We start from the raw sequence: 16,136 nt of genomic DNA on the forward strand, positions 1-16,136 counted from the left end.
TTTTTTTTTTTTTTTTTTTTTTTTTTTTTTTTTTTTTTTTTTTCCTTCATGTTTCTGCTTTGGTTTTTTAGGTTAATTGTTAGACGTGGAGTTTTGAATTTGCTTGCTGGACTTAATAACTACTCATTGTGATGGAAATCGACATTTGTTTGTATGAACTAGTGTTATGTTTGTAGAGAGCAATTGATCATGGTTCTTGCATTTATTAGGTCCAAGAGATGTTATGGTTAAGTTGGTTAATCTTGAGGAAGATGTTGGAATCTTCCCTTCGTTTTATGTTAATGCTCTTGGTTTTTTTCTTTAATAGATTTCTTTACTGTTATTCTTAAGGCCCCTCCATCGTCCCTTTTGTGCTTCTACATTGTCTCTGTGGTCACTATAACTTTAGTGTTAGTTTCTTCTTTTAATTTCCATATTTTTTGCTTCACTATGATATCGATTAAGAAGTTGTATACGGATTCTAGCTAAGTTGCTTTTCTTTACAACCTGACCTTACTTCAATTTTTCAAATCATTAATTACTCCTGTAATTGGCCTTTTCGGCCCTCATCAGACGAGGCTGAGGGGATGGAGAACTCGTGAAGTCCCAGAGGCACTTCCTTATTTTGTGCTCGGGGATCTTTGGGAATCTTACAAGGAATGGAGTGCGTACGGTGCTGGTATCCCTCTATTGTTAAATGGTAGTGACTCAGTAGTACAGTACTATGTTCCATATCTGTCCGGCATTCAACTCTATATCTATCCATCAAAGTCCTCTGCCCTAAGGTGACAAATTATCCATATAACACCATGTTCTTATTTCTATTCAGTTCATGCAACATATTTTGTTAACTTCCCTTCTAGTTTCATGGCCTGAGATGTTTTTCAGTGTATTAAATTTGATAAGTTATGCATCTATGTGGTTTGTTTAGAAATGATAAAATTGTCCCCGACTATAATTTTGTTTGAGATATCAGGATTTGCTTAGATTACATTAATAGGAATGCTAGCTTCATTCTGACGACAGTTGATTGGATTACATTATTAGGAATGCTAGCTTCAATTAATATTGTCCAGGATCGTGCAATATGTAGATCTTTTTAATATTTACTTTGCAAGGGTGTTATTGCCTTTGGATCTTCAATTGGGTTGAAATGGGGAAAGGTGGAGTGCCTTTTTATCTTGGGAAATTGTTCATATTCCACACTTCGTATATGGTTGCTTCCTTGTTGAACACATACTTTGGGTTTAACAGTATTAATACTTTTCCTTATTAGCCATTTATATTTTCTAGATTATGTTATTTAAATGCCTTATTCTAAATTATATTTGCATTATAGATTTATTAATATGGAAATGGTGTTATTGTTTTTTGAGCTGGTAAACGTGGCAATGTCATGGGTTTTCTGGGAATCGTCAATCGGTATTATTACGGGTGCTATTTACATTAAGTGTTGTCTGCAATTGGGTACACGGGAGTGGTTAGTGAATTTGTTATTTTATATTGTGTTTTGTAGTAGAAGGCGTGGTACAGATAGTGATGCTGAGTCTTCAAAGGAAACAAGTAGTGACGGAAGCAGTAATTGTGGGGCAGAAAAAAAAACCAAGGCCAATCTTCAGGATGAGTGTATTCAGGACTCAAGTATTTCAGGGTCACAGAGAGCTCTTCAAATGAATACACCTTCTGCCGAGTCATCGAGTGATGAAAGTGACTCTTGCTACCATCATGGTCAGCTTGTATTTGAATACATGGAGCGTGATCCACCATTTTGTCGCGAACCATTAACCGATAAGGTTGGCGTGTTTTTATTTGGCTTTATTACACCCTCCCTCTTCATTTTAACTAACATTAACTTGCATTCAACAGATCACTATCCTTGCATCCCGTTTTCCTGAATTAAAGACATATAGGAGCTGTGATTTATCTCCTTCCAGTTGGATTTCGGTGGCATGGTATGTTTTGTCTCCTCTGGATTACATGTTATTATGATCGAATCTTTCAATCTGACATAGTTATTTGTTCTTTGAAGGTATCCCATTTATCGGATTCCCACAGGTCCAACTCTACAAAGTCTTGATGCTTGTTTCTTGACCTTCCACAATCTGTCAACAGCATTTCAAGGTATTTCCTCATCATTTTCTTCTGCATATAAATATATATGTCATCAAGCCATTCTTTGTGCTATTTTATGTTCTGCGTGCCTTTTGTTCAGTTTAGTTTAAAATCAGAATGTATTGCTTTTCAGTACAATTGATATCAATGGCTACATTCAACTAGTTAAGTACTATATATTCTTTTATCACATTTAATAACTGTATTATGGAAAAACATCTGCTGTGACTAGAAGTCTCGAGTATTTGTCAATATAGAAAAAAAAAATGAAGAATTGAATTTTTGGTAATATTGTTGCAGAAAACCTAGGATAGTGTTTATTTCTTAGGAAAAGCTGCAATATGCCTATTTTGTAATAAAGTCATAGTCTACCATTGGCTTGTGCTATTAAGATTTTCATAAATTGCTTTTATAAGAAAGACGTTCATAAGAAGAACATTATCAAACGGGCAATCATGGCGTGTGTTTTGGAGCAGGCATCAGCTCTGATGGTTTGCAATTCCAATGGCCAAGAGTTAGAGAGGTGTACACTGCGGATTGCCCTCTCAAACTGCAGTTGCCAATATTTGGACTTGCTTCCTATAAGTTCAAACTTCCTTTTTGGAATTCGACTGGTACCGAGGAATGTTCAAAGGCTCAATCTTTGTGGCAAGATGCTGAATACTGGCTTAGGTTATTAAACGTGAACCATCCTGATTACAGATTTTTCTCATCTCATAGCTCATTCGGGAGATGATAAGGAAGGATATTATGCATGATGCATTAATGTGAGGGGATTTAAGTCCAAAGAAACTCTCTTCTCCTGAATGTTGTGAAAGTTTATATGGCATCTTTGAGGGTTTTTTTCTTTTTCTTTTTCTTTTTTTGAATTTCTACTTGACCATATAAAGGGTTTTGTACAGGGAGAATGATGTTGATAGTAACATTGCGGTTGATATGGGGATTGGCTTTAGGATAGTTGTTATTCTGGGAACGTCAATCCCCTATGGTATTAGTCTATTCTTCCATGTGTTGAGAAATGAGTGATGATCGGAATATCGGTGGTTGTGGACAGTGGAGAAACTGCTGTCAAGAACAACACCTCCATTCTTTTTTTTTTCTTTTTCTTTTTTAACTTTAAATTGTGGGTTAGATTTGTAACTTTCACTGGCTCCACTATAATGATGAAAAGTATATCTAGTATGTTAACTACAATCTTTGCTGCATTAACAGAGTATTCAACAGTTCATGTGGTAATGTAATTGCTGCTCTGCTTTAAATCTCTGTTTTGCAATACATCTAAATCTGCTTCATATGATTTGAACTACTGTTAGGCAGCATGTTTATACTGTATTGTCATATTAGTTCACTTTCTTTCCTAGCTGTGATTCCTTTATAGATATGTTGAACTTTGCCCCCCTTCAAAGTTTCAAAAGTAGTGATATCTAAACAAATAGACTTGCATCATTGTCATGGTGTCATGTTTAGGAGTTTGGAACTTAACAATGGCCCACCAGGTTTGAGATTGATATTTGAAGTTAGTGTAGGGTGGAGGTTTGGACTTCCATTTAGGTTGAATCTGGGCTGTACCAACCATGTGCATAATTCTGATTTGAATACTTGTCCATGTGAGCTGAATTGTACATTTGGTTGCATTTGATTGTGTGTGTTTAACAGGCTTTTAAAAATGTTATAAAGCATTTCATCTGCTTTTAGAGAACTTGCTTGTTTACCTTTCTTCCAGTATGTTTAACTGCTCTGCTTAAAATTTTCCTTTTCAAAATGGCATGTCAAATGCAATCTTAGTTTGAAAGAGCAACTTTACTTTTATCTTCTTTCGTGTTTGTGTTCGTAGGTTGATTTTCCTATATATCTCAAGTAATAAGGCCATCTTTTGGAACGGTCATACTCGAAAGAGAATTCAGTATTTTGTGACGAATTGTCAATCCACCTCCCTTCTCCAATCTTCAATCAAACTTGTGTTTCTCAAGCACCGTGAAACTACATTGTTCTACGTCCAAAAGATAACGATGTTAGTGGTTGGGCAAACCCTATCGTCTTGCATTTTTTTTCTTTTTTCTTTTTTATGGAAGGTTGAGATCAAGTTCTTTTTCAAACGTTTCATGGATTTCGCAGATTTGAAGACCCTATCAATACTGGTGATAGGTCTTTAATTATCTTTTCTCCTATTTTTATCAATAAATTGTGAATTTCTTCTTTCTAAAAAGGAAAAAAACCTCATCCAAATATAATAAAAAGGATGCACTTGAATATTGAAATAGAATGAATGTAGGAAAACTTGGGTGCCCTTTATGAACAAACTATTTGATAACACTAACAGGGTGGAATTGATATTAGCTTTTATTCTATATTTCTCTCTCTTTATAAGTATACACAAATCTCTAGGCTACATTTATTCATGAATAGATTTCTTTTTTTTTTTATATTAAAAGTACCCTTACAAACATAGTTCAACTAGTTAATATAAATATCATAAACTAAAACGTCGAAGGTTCAAATCACCAAACTTCTAGAACAAAAATGGATCCTAATCTAATTGATAAAATATTTACATATTTCCTAACCTAATCGAAATTGTAAAATAAATTATCTCATTGTCAGTACAAAATAATATATATATATATATATATTATAATTTACCCTGTTAACAGGTGGCTCTCGTAGCTCAGTTGGTTAGAGCACCCGTTTAGTAAGCGGGAGGTCTTGAGTTCGACTCTCAACGAGAGCAAATATTTATTTGTTCATTTTTATCCGACCTTTTTATTATAATAGTTCCATTTGGTGAGGCCCAGGCCCACATGAATAAATTAATAATTGAGTTGGAGGGGTAATGCATGGAATTATCACAAACATTACAACACTAAGAAACTATATTCTCTCTCATGATTCATGAAGATTCCCCAAATCCCTTCTTGATCTTTGCAAACTTAGAGGAGGAGAGAGTTCATGGCAGGCAACCCAATCATACCTCTTCTCCTCAATTTACCTATTCTCTTGTGGGAAAGCAAAACGAGTACCAGCAAAAATGTTAGGTCTCAAACAATAATGGATTGTGAGATCTCATATCTCACTGTCTCAATTGTTGGAATCTCACTCTCTCAATAGAAGAATGGATTGTGAGATCTCATATCTCACTATCTCAATTGTTGGAATCTCACTCTCTCAATTGGTACGAGATACATTGGTGAAATTAAAACCAAACCCATGAGAGCTTACACTCGATATAGACTATCACACCAATGTAGAGGACCATTATTCCAAACATATTTCTCATAAACAAGATAATAAAAAAATAAGTTCCAAAACTAGGAGAAGACCCACAAGCCACCAATGATAATAATGGAGAAAAAAAGGTGAAAAGAGTTCTAACTTTACCCCATGTGAATTATGGCCCACGTCCCAATAAAGATAAGACCTGAGTCATCTAGCTCACTTGGGTTGAAGCTTTGCTAGTTCGAGTAAGATCACGTATTTAATACCAATAGTCAAAGCTATATTTAGTCACTTAACTACATCACCACCAATATACTTTACAAAATTGCTATGATCACCCTGCAGCTTATTCATGATAACACAATTCACTTAAAATATGTAACGAATGGAAACGGTTGAAAATTTAAAGATATTGTTGAAATATTTTTATTCCGAATATTTTTAAATTTTTATTTAATGATAAGGGATATATGGATACGGATGAACCCAAAAAAGTCCCAAAAGGAAAAAAGCTCACGTTCACACGTAGGGTTCTGTCGTTGACGTGGGCTTTAAAGCACCTCCAGATCCCTCTCCAAATGGACGGCTGTGATGCAAAAAGAAAAGTACTAAATTGTCATTTTGCCCTTTTACTCGAATAAATAAATAAATAAATGGCCCTTTTTTATATGATAATTGCATTTTGGGCCCGCCCAGATGCACCGACTTAAAATTTTAATAGACACGACCGCGTTGTGGGCGCACGTGCGTTGGAAGTGGGCCTAACAGTGATGTAAGACGGCGGAGCCCAGCCCAAATAGTTCCACTTCGGCCCACTTTTCTTTTCCGTGTTATCGTGGGCCCCCATCTCGCCGAATTAGATCGTCCCACGTGTCATCTTCAAATATTAATAATTTAATTTTTAAGATTAATTCGAAAAAACTAAACACATAATTTAATTAAACCATTATAATATTTTTTATAAACGGATAATTCATTTTATTGTATTACTATTTCAAGTCCAATACGTTGTTGTATCCCGGCGGATATTTCTCTTTCTAACCATACAATTACTCGATGGCTCGTACTAACTGGGAGTCCTATTACACCTAAGACCAACTTCAATTCACTAAACCGAGGTTCATCTCGTGTAGTGATTGTGGACTCGTACAAGGATATTGAGTAGACGTTTGATGTATCAGACTCGACCCTATCTTTCGGAGCATGCATTCTCATCTGTGTCCAACTGATTCGGTAAGCTAGGTGTCGGTTGAAAAAGATTCCGCTGAAGCAGATGTGAAAAGAACGTAGAAAGTTGGAAGAAGTGGATAGTTGCCACGTGGAAAATGCAAAGTGGGTAAGTTTTGATCCGAAGTAAGTGAAAAAGAGGATTTGGAATTTAGTCAAAGTTGCATTAGTTGCCACGTGGCATGGTTGTCCTAATCACCTGAAATCCAACTAAAAGCACTGCACGCGGCTCCCACTTTCTTTAATACTCGCGCCCGCGCGTGGCCGTCTCTTCTCAAAAGCACAAATCTTCATTTTTTTTTAATTAAAATTTAAATTAAAAATGGTAATTAAAAAAACGTCTCTAATTTTTAAATTTTATATCATATTTTTTAACCAATTTTTATTAAATTAAGTAAATAAATAATTTAAGGATTTATTTATTTAGAATTTAGAAAGTTTTATTGAACGAATTTTATTGTTAACTTTAACATTTATTAATATAAAAATGGATTAAAAAAAAGTGTATTTTTTATATTTTCAAGAGATTATATGAATTACTGTTGCTTTTATCAATCATTTAGCATATTCCTAGGAACTTGAACTAATAAAATAATAAAATAAAATAATAATTACAAAAAATTACGTGGATAACACTTTATAAACCCTAATCTATCTCGAAATTACCGGGATTAAAATCGAGAACGTAAGAATAAGAAACAAGATTGAATTCATTTCAAATTATTTTAGTAAGAATTGGGTCTAAAGACAAATGTATTATATCTTTACGAGCTAGAAAGTTTCGGGAGTTACGTAAGTCAAGGATAAAGATAAACATGTCTCATTTTCCGTGGGGCCGAGTAAAAAAATATGTAGAGGACGAAGTATATATTCTAATATCTGACAACAGAAAAAAGACGAAAAAAAAATCAACTTGAGTGTAATTCAACTAAATTCTGATTTCACTTAAACAACGATCACATCTGAACTCTAAACAATGACATGACATGACTATAAAACATACAGTTTTAATACTTTTAACGAAGACAAATTCTCTTTGAACGGATAAAATCGTAAAAACGAGTTTGTTGGGGTTTATCTATATCATATGGTAGATAGATGTTGACTAACGACGAAAAGAAGAAAGAATACTCTCATACGTCAAAGATGCTTCCTTTTAGGTAGCCATCAAAATTTGGAATGAACGCTTATCTTAATTAAGACGTTTATGGTCGTTCTATTTTAATAGTAATTTTGTTATCTCTTATTTCTACGAAGAAAAGAGATCTCATACTGTCTAAGTGTGGAAATCTCTCCATAGCAGTAAAGACAACAATATCTACTAACAGTAGACGGGAGCCGTAGACGGGAGCCGTGGGTTAACTCTAATCCTAGTGGAGTGGAGCTGGGTCGTGAATAAAATACATTACAATAAACCAATGAACCACGAGCTCCTAAATAACAGAGAAATCGAGCACCAAGCAGAAACTGGGCTCTTCAACCGCTCTGCTCCAATCGCTCAGTGCTGTATATAAAAATTTCCGTTTCAAACGCCGATTTTCCTTATTCTATCTCTGATTTCGGCTAATTTTCCCGAAGGGTGAAATGCAGGTATCTCGATTTTGGGTATTTGTATTGATTTCATTGGTTTAAGATTTGGGGTATTGAAGGGTAAATCTGAATCAAGTTGAGGGATCGATGTCTACGGCGAGTTCGAGCTCTATAAGGAAAGGCGGCGAAGCTGTTCCCGACCAGTTTCCGATCGGGCTTCGTGTTCTTGTTGTGGATGATGATCCGACCTGTCTGATGATCTTGGAGAAGATGCTTCGTATTTGCCGCTATGATGGTAAAATTTCTCAATCCCAAGTGATATGATTGTTGTTTTTAGGTTATGGAACCTTTGAATCTGTGTTATTCACTTCGTTTCTGAAGTACGCATATGCGATATGGTAGTTTGTTGGGTCTGCTGGTGAAATTACTGCTATTTCTGATATTGGTTTGCTGCGGTTTCCTTGTTCCTTGAGTTTCAATTTGAGATTTGAGTGCCCTTTTGGTACTTAGGATTGGGATATAGTGTAACGACCCGATTCTACGTAGGTTGGAGAGGAGAATGAAGCATTCCTTGTAAGGGTGTGGAAACCTCTCCATAGTAGATGCGTTTTAGAATCGTGAGGCTGATAGCGATATGTAATGGGCTAAAGTGGAAAATATCTGTCAGTGGTGGGCTTAAGCTGTTACAAATGGTATTAGAGCCAGACACCGGACAGTGTGGCAGCGAGGACGTTGGGCCTCTAAGGGGGTGGATTGTGAGATCTCTTATCGGTTGGAGAGGGGAACGAAGCATTCCTTATATGGGTGTGGAAACTTCTCCCTAGTAGATGCGGTTTGAAACTGTGAGGCTAACGGCGATTGTAACGACCAAAGCGGATAATATCGGCTAGCGGTGGGCTTGAGCTATTATAAATGGTATTAGAGCTAGACACTGGGCGGTGTGCTAGCAAGGACACTGGGCCCTTAAGGGGAGTGGATTGTGAGATCTCACATCAGTTAGAAAGGGGAACAAAGCATTCCTTATAAGGATGTGGAAACTTCTCCCTAGTCGACGTATTTTAAAATCGTGAGGCTGATGACGATATGTAACGGGCTAAAGCGGACACTATTTGCTAGCGGTGGGCTTGAGCTGTTACAAATGGTATTAGAGCTAGACACTGAACAGTGTGCTAGCAAGGACGCTGACCCTTGACGCTGGCCCCTAAGGGTGGTGGATTGTGAAATCTCACATTGGTTGGAAAGAAGAACGAAACATTCCTTATAAAGGTGTGAACACTTCTCCCTAATAGACGTGTTTTAAAACTGTGAGGTTGACAGCGATACGTAATAGGCCAAAACGGACAATATCTGGTAGCGGTGGACTTGAGCTAGTTTGTTCTAATTTTGACTCGTTTGCTGTACTCTTCTGAGTTGCCCATGTTTGGATTAGGGAACATGTTTATCAGGTTGTCTGTCTTTTAAGACACCGGAAGCTGTGTTATTAACGAACAAGTTGTCTGGTTTTTGAGTGTTTCAGTAACGAATTGTAGTCGAGCCGAGGATGCATTGTCTCTTCTCAGACGATACAAAAACGGGTTCGATATCGTTTTAAGCGATGTCCACATGCCAGACATGGATGGATTCAAACTTCTGGAATACATAGGATTAGAAATGGACTTGCCTGTAATCAGTAAGTTTTCAAAATACTTAATACTGAATGATGTAGCTTAGCTTGATCAACTGGTTCCTAACGAGCTGACTTATGTAGTGATGTCGGTGGATGACGGGAAAAACGTCGTCATGAAGGGAGTAACTCATGGTGCTTGTGACTATTTAATAAAACCTGTTCGAATTGAAGCGTTAAAGAACATATGGCAGCACGTTGTTCGTAAGCGGAAGAATGAATGGAAAGACTTGGAGCAATCGGGATGTGTCGATGATGTCGTCGATCGACAGCAGAAAACTAATGAAGATGCAGATTATTCATCGTCTGCTAATGAAGGGAGTTGGAAGAACTCAAAGAGGAGGAAGGAGGACGTAGAAGACGTCGAGGAGAGGGACGATTCATCGACCTTAAAGAAACCGAGGGTCGTTTGGTCCGTTGAGCTCCATCAACAGTTTATGGCTGCTGTTAATCAACTAGGAATTGATAGTATGGATTTTTCTCTCATCTTCTCTTGCATTCATTTAGTATCTGTTTTTGCTAACCTTTGTAAATTACAGAGGCTGTTCCGAAGAAGATACTCGAGTTGATGAATGTCCCTGGACTCACTAGAGAAAACGTTGCCAGCCACCTTCAGGTAAGGATCGCTGACCGTCTCGTTCGTTTTCATGAGCGTTTATCTATAACTAGGCTGCACGTTTAATGTATAGAAATATCGTTTGTACCTGAGAAGAGTAAGTGGAATCACACAACACCAGAGTAATTTAAACAACACGTTCATGAGTGCCCAAGACGTGTTTGGCTCGTCGTTGAACGGTCTTGATCTTCGAACTCTCGCTGCTGCTGGTCAGCTCCAGCCACAAAGCCTTGCTACACTTCAAGCAGCTGGATTCGGTAGGTCTACAGTGAAATCGAGCATGCCTATACCTCTTGTAGATCAAAGGAACCACATTTTTAGCTTCGAAAATCCGAAGTTGAGATTCGGTGACGAGCAACAGCGACATTTGAATGGTAGTAAATCGATGAATCTACTTCATGGAATCCCAACAACGATGGAGCCGAAACAGCTTGCTAATCTGCAGCAATCGTCGCAATCTCATGGGAACATGACAATGCAAGTTAGTACACGAGGAAGCCAATCTAGCTCTCAACCACAAGCTAGAGCACAGATTCTCAAAGAAAGTACCCCAACGAGCGTAACGAGGCTTCCACCGACATCGCAGCAGCCAATTTTGCCGAATGGAAAGGCCAGTGGAGGGTACAGTGTAGTTTCACCAGCTGCAACAATGTTAAATTTCCCCGAATTGCCTGGTAATAGTTTTCCTCTTCAAAGTACCCCAGGAATGTCGAGTGTCGTACCAAAGGGAAGATTCCCCGATGACGTTAACTCGAACATTAAACGATCGGAAGGTTTTGTGCCAAACTATGATATGTTTAGGGACCTGCATCCTCAGAAGCCCCATGATTGGGACTTGCAACATGTTGGTGTGACGTTTGATACGTCTCAAGGTAGTCTCGACGTTCCACCCTCAGCTTTCGCTCAACAAGGGTATGCTGCCTCTAGCCAACAAAATGGACAAAACAGGAACACATCTACCGCAGGCAAGGCCATGTTCTTGTTGGACGAACGAAGTGACAATGGGAACGAACAAAGTATGAGCCAACAACTCGACCCTCGTTTCGTCGATGGTTCAGTGAGAGTCAAAGCTGAAAGAGCTCCTCATACGAGCAGTCAGACCGACCTTTTCTCTGAACACTTCGGTCCAGAGGACCTAATGAGTGCAGTTCTTAAGCAGGTTAGATCGCAGTATCGTCCTGGCATTCCTAAGACGAAACTCGGGAAGTTTAAGGTTGTTTTTATTAATGATGTGGTAAATGTTTTATTTGACAGCAACAGGGAAGCATTGCAGCAGCTGAAAGTGAACTGGAATGGATGTTTCATCATAACACTCCTGTTTAGAATGTTGCTTTAGCTTGCAGGCAGACCATTTAGACAGATCATTGTATATGTGCAGATTCTTTCCACTGCTTCCTCGGAGAGACTAGCTCGAGTCGGCTATTACTGCCGTGTTCTTGACGCACGGAATCGAGTTTTTTGATGCAGTTGCAGGTTTTCGAATCCCCTTTATGACTAACTTACTGAAATAACACGTTCGAAGCAAATGCAGTTCACTTCCATGTACATATTTGGTTAGCCTTCTGTGCTCGTAAAATTTTGAGATTGTCGTTGATACGTCGTTGCTAGTGATCTTTGTCTTTCAGTTTCAGCCATTTTCTCGTTGTTTTTTAGGTATATAGGCTCGAGTTACATATACGATAGTGATTCTCGTGTTGAAAACTTGCTGCATAATAAGAAAGCAATGAGATTTGTGCACAAATATAGACTCTATCCAATATTTACCTCAACAAACTGATAATATAACAAACACTACAAAACTTCAAAAGCTCAAGAAAATACAGGCCATGAGAATCCCTCAAAGAATGAAAAAATGAACAGCAGCTCCAACACGATGTGATCGATCCCCGTCTGGCTATTGCTGTATGAACAAGAACACGAATCCTATCATTAGGATGCTCGGAATGAACCGAGCTAAGTTTCTTCGGATGTTGTTGGCAGGGAGTATTTTAGGAAGTAAGCATTCCTCCCCATTGAAGAACACCTTGGTGGGGAACCCATCTCCGGCAGCCATGTTAAGACCTTGTATGTTCTTCTTTGTGAATGAGATTACAGATTGCTGTTTTCCAGGTACGCGCAGATCCTTAGCTGGGTTCACTCCATCTGTTTCTCCGACGAGATAGTTTAGTCCGGGATGACCCTGCATAAAGATAGTACTGTTCGAACCATCCAATTCCAAGGTCGTTGCGTTAAACGAGTACATTGCCTGGAAGCCAGGTGCTGCTTTGTTCATCTGAACTGCAGCAAACCAATCTGCAAAGCTCACTTCGCCCCAGTTGAAGAGAGTGATCCTCGCACTCCATCCGTTTCTATAATCGGTATACAAATGCCAGTTGATACTAACACCGCAGTTATCCGAACAAGGCATCGGGTTCGGAACCGGGAAATGTTTAAGACCAGCCCAAGCAACAGCCATAGCAGTCCTATTCTCAAAAGGAACAAGAAGAGCTTCAGCTGGGAGTAGCATTGCAGGGGAGGTAGCATTACATGTACGAGCAGAGTTAAGCGAGCATCCACAAGCACACGTTCTGCACGGGATGACAGATTCATTGTAGTACGACGAAAACGAAACACAGCACTTTGGGATGTCCTTCTTTACATGTGTAATATTGCAAACAATCTGCCAACTAGCCACAGCAGTCGAATTCAACAGTAAACCACTCGAGTCAGGGAATTCGCTAGGACTTACTCTCACTGGCTGACCACATTTATATGTCGGGTTAAGAACGCCACTAATCTGCCAATTTTGAGGTGGTGTAATCTGAGATCTATTAAGATCTGGTGGCATTTTAAACACTTGTATCTGAAATGCAGAAACCGACTTGCTCGGGTCCATATGCGATGGCAAGATCGTCCCATTTCGACAACAGAACGGGATCGACCCGAGAGTGGTGTCGTTAGCCTTAGTTGGAGGTAAATCAACAATGGTAGGCCTTCTTTTACAACTTAACACATTGAAAAAGTCTAAATCCCTATAATAAGTGCCTTGTCTACCAAAAATGCATTCAGTAAAATCAACAACAGAAGGATAAGCACCTTTCATTGAATAGATAAACTCATCCCTCATCCAATCCCAGCTCAATTTCCAATAATCAAGACGACCAAGAGGATTGTGGTTAGAAATTGTGACTTGTGCCCAGTAACTTGAATCATATGTTCTTGTCACATCATACATGATCGTTAGATCACCATTTTGACGAGCTAAGAACTCTTCACTGGTTGTGATGTTTGTTTTAACGCGTGGATCGGGTGAGCAACAGACGTGCATTTCACTCTTTCCTGATATTTTGTGGAATGAAATTCAAAGTTGCAGGCAGAATCAAAAGAAGAAGAAAGCTTCCAAAACCCCCAACAAATGAAAACCCACCAAGAACTAATCGAACTCCCAATCATAAACATACTCAATGTGAAACTAAGCAGATACCCAGATTCTAAAATTTAGCAACTACTCAGGAACTGATAAGAAACTACGAAAAACTGAATAAACCACCAGAATCTAGCATTGTATAAACAAAATTGCTAAAGCATAATGAGCAGAAAGAAACCCAGATTGTGTAAAATCTTCCAACAACTGATAAGAAACTGCAGAAGATTTGGAATAAATCACTGGAATCTAGACGGCGTGGGGTTACCTAGTGTTAGAAATCACGACTCTCCCCGATAGTAGGATATTGTCCAGTTTAAGTATAAGATCTCTCTACCATGGCATGATATTGTCTACTTTCGCTCCAATGACTTTTCTTTTGATTTTTCAAAAGGCGTTCGTACCAATGGAAATGTATTCCTTACTTATAAACTCATGATCATTCCCTTGATTAGTCAATGTGAGAGTCCCCAATAATTCTCCCCTCGAATAAAGTATACCATAGAGTCTCTCATGAGTCCTATGGAGCCCTCGAACAAAGTATATCCTTGATTCAAAATTTGAGTCACTTTTGACTACACTTTCAAGGGTCTCAACTTCTTTGTTTGACGTGGCTAGGTTAAGGGTAAGGATATGATATCATGTTAGAAATCACGACTCTCCATAGTACTATGTTATTGTCTACTTTTAGCAAGCTCTTATGACTATACTTTTGATTTCCTAAAAGACTTCACATCAATGCAGATATATTTCTTACTTATTACTTATGAACTCATGATCACAGCTAAGACGAGTAGAATCGGGCTAGAAACAGCAGAAATAAGGGATAAATCAGCAGAAACCAGAGAGGCAGGGGGGAGTACCTTGTAGAATTGGCTTGGTGCAGAGATATCCATCATTGGCAAGAGATATATTGGAAGGCATCGGATTATTCGGAGGGGCAACCCCAAATTGGGTCCCAAGTAACTTGACTTGGACCTGCATCTGAGTGAAATCCCCAGCAGTTTCAATGGCCGTCTTCAAGTTGCTCATCGGAAAACCACCAAAGACGGTCCCATTACCAACGTTACCAGGGATAGAATTACCATCGGCGAGGACGGCGCCGGAGGCCGAAACCAAGAACTCATCGTGTTGAAACCCTACAAAAACCTTCCAAGACTTGAGCTCCTGAAGACCGTTGTTGAGAATCGAGAGAGTGGACTCGAATCGGTACGGCTGGCGTGCCAGAACTGTGAGATTTGGGGGAAGCTTGGCTCCTTGATTGAAACTGTAGGACAAGAAGATGCCATTGCAAGAATCGGCGGTGGGAGGCGGAGCTTTCTCAGTTGGCTGAGAAATCGAAAATGGTATGGTCGTTAAGATGATTAAGAAGATCAGATCGGTGATGGCGATGGCGACGGCCATGATTTTGGGCTTCTGGGGTTCTGTGGATTTGAAAATAATGGCGGTTTCTGAGCTGTTCAAAAGGAATTCGGCAAAAGGCACGAACTAGTGGGGACCACTGTCCGTTGAAAACAGTCTTTTTCTTGTGTTCTTTTCCGTTATTTTTCAAAAAAAATGAATCATGGAACAATTTAAGAACCCTAAATTGGAGTCCACCTTTTGATTAGGATTTTGCGATTATTACAAATATACCCTTTTCGTCGTTTCGCTCGTTCAATTAGAGTAAGTTGTTTTGCTTCTTTATTTGGGGTGACGTCCTCCAAACCGTTCTTACGCTTCTCTTCAGTCACATTGCTTTCCATATGCAGCTACAACAAAAATTACAACATCATTTACTGAGCCATACGTCGAGATTGTAATCAAAATCAACAACTATTAAATACAATGAACTAACAGTAATTTGTTATTAGTGATCAGCTGAGTGGTCTCAGATAACGAGGTTGCAACAATTTGTTTCTAACAACCAATAACAGTGGTTGTATAAAATAGGCTGTATTAGTCAACGATGGATGGTGGCAACAACCATGATGGTTTCGGCCGTGGTGGCAATGGGCAGCTATAAGTGAAGGTAACGAGAGGGTATTTTGGTCATTTTATTTTATCATAAAATTTAAAAAGGGACTTATGAAGATGGTACACCAGAGCCCAAATTAATTTGGGCTTGCAGCCCAATCAGAAAAACATTCTATATTGTCTTAGGGAGTCGTGTTCACGAGGATCTTTGGAGGTACGACCTCCACGTAACATTGTTTACAAAATATTTTAAATAAAACTTTTAAGTGACGATCTTATTTTTACTAAAAAAAAATAAATAAATAGGATCGTTTAAAGGTCGATCAAGAATATATACTTAGCAGACAACTAAACTAAAACTCGAACATAAACTTCCACCCATGGAGTTTCAAAATGTTAGGGTGTGGCCCTCGAACCGAGAAACCAAATAATTATTT

The 16,136-nt window shown here is 38.5% G+C and overlaps 3 protein-coding genes and 1 non-coding gene across 7 annotated transcripts in view; 3 read left to right on the top strand and 1 right to left on the bottom strand.

Moving 5' to 3' along the window:
* Positions 1-4,085, top strand: part of LOC111457542 — a 4,967-nt gene extending 882 nt beyond the window's left edge. The window contains exons 2-6 of one of the 2 annotated variants that reach the window (XM_023099796.1): positions 553-764; positions 1,496-1,772; positions 1,846-1,931; positions 2,009-2,100; positions 3,926-4,085. In XM_023099796.1, coding sequence (XP_022955564.1) covers positions 553-764; positions 1,496-1,772; positions 1,846-1,931; positions 2,009-2,100; positions 3,926-3,930 — 672 coding nt within the window. In that variant the 3' untranslated portion in view covers positions 3,931-4,085. Of the gene's footprint in view, positions 1-552; positions 765-1,495; positions 1,773-1,845; positions 1,932-2,008; positions 2,101-2,567; positions 3,351-3,925 lie in introns of those variants that run through there. The other variant, XM_023099795.1, reaches the window with a different exon arrangement.
* Positions 4,086-4,745: 660 nt separating this feature from the next.
* On the top strand, positions 4,746-4,819 carry TRNAT-AGU. The gene has a single exon. It is a non-coding gene; the product is annotated as a tRNA-Thr (tRNA).
* A 3,129-nt stretch (positions 4,820-7,948) lies between these two features.
* Positions 7,949-11,955, top strand: LOC111457541 (two-component response regulator ARR1-like). Of its 2 annotated transcripts, XM_023099794.1 has the most exons (7): positions 7,949-8,121; positions 8,198-8,356; positions 9,578-9,730; positions 9,809-10,192; positions 10,264-10,340; positions 10,414-11,499; positions 11,595-11,955. In XM_023099794.1, the coding sequence occupies exons 2-7, from the start codon at positions 8,209-8,211 to the stop codon at positions 11,661-11,663; spliced, it is 1,917 nt and encodes a 638-aa protein (XP_022955562.1). In that variant the 5' UTR covers positions 7,949-8,121; positions 8,198-8,208; the 3' UTR covers positions 11,664-11,955. The 2 variants fall into 2 exon arrangements, with proteins under 2 accessions (XP_022955562.1, XP_022955561.1); XM_023099793.1 differs by having other exon boundaries at positions 7,949-8,356.
* A 77-nt stretch (positions 11,956-12,032) lies between these two features.
* LOC111457540 (COBRA-like protein 7) lies at positions 12,033-15,255 on the bottom strand. 2 transcript variants are annotated; one of them, XR_002712954.1, is made up of 3 exons: positions 14,607-15,255; positions 12,180-13,658; positions 12,033-12,147 (listed from the first exon to the last, which is right to left on the bottom strand). XR_002712954.1 is itself a non-coding variant. In XM_023099792.1 (2 exons), exons 1-2 carry the CDS (start codon positions 15,145-15,147, stop codon positions 12,235-12,237), a joined length of 1,965 nt encoding a protein of 654 aa, XP_022955560.1. In that variant the 5' UTR covers positions 15,148-15,255; the 3' UTR covers positions 12,033-12,234. The 2 variants fall into 2 exon arrangements, 1 of the variants encoding a protein (XP_022955560.1); XM_023099792.1 differs by having other exon boundaries at positions 12,033-13,658.
* Between the last annotated feature and the right edge of the window lie 881 nt (positions 15,256-16,136).

This window comes from Cucurbita moschata, unplaced genomic scaffold (genome assembly GCF_002738365.1).
Source record: "Cucurbita moschata cultivar Rifu unplaced genomic scaffold, Cmos_1.0 Cmo_Scf00020, whole genome shotgun sequence".
NCBI classification, from domain to species: Eukaryota; Viridiplantae; Streptophyta; class Magnoliopsida; order Cucurbitales; family Cucurbitaceae; genus Cucurbita; species Cucurbita moschata.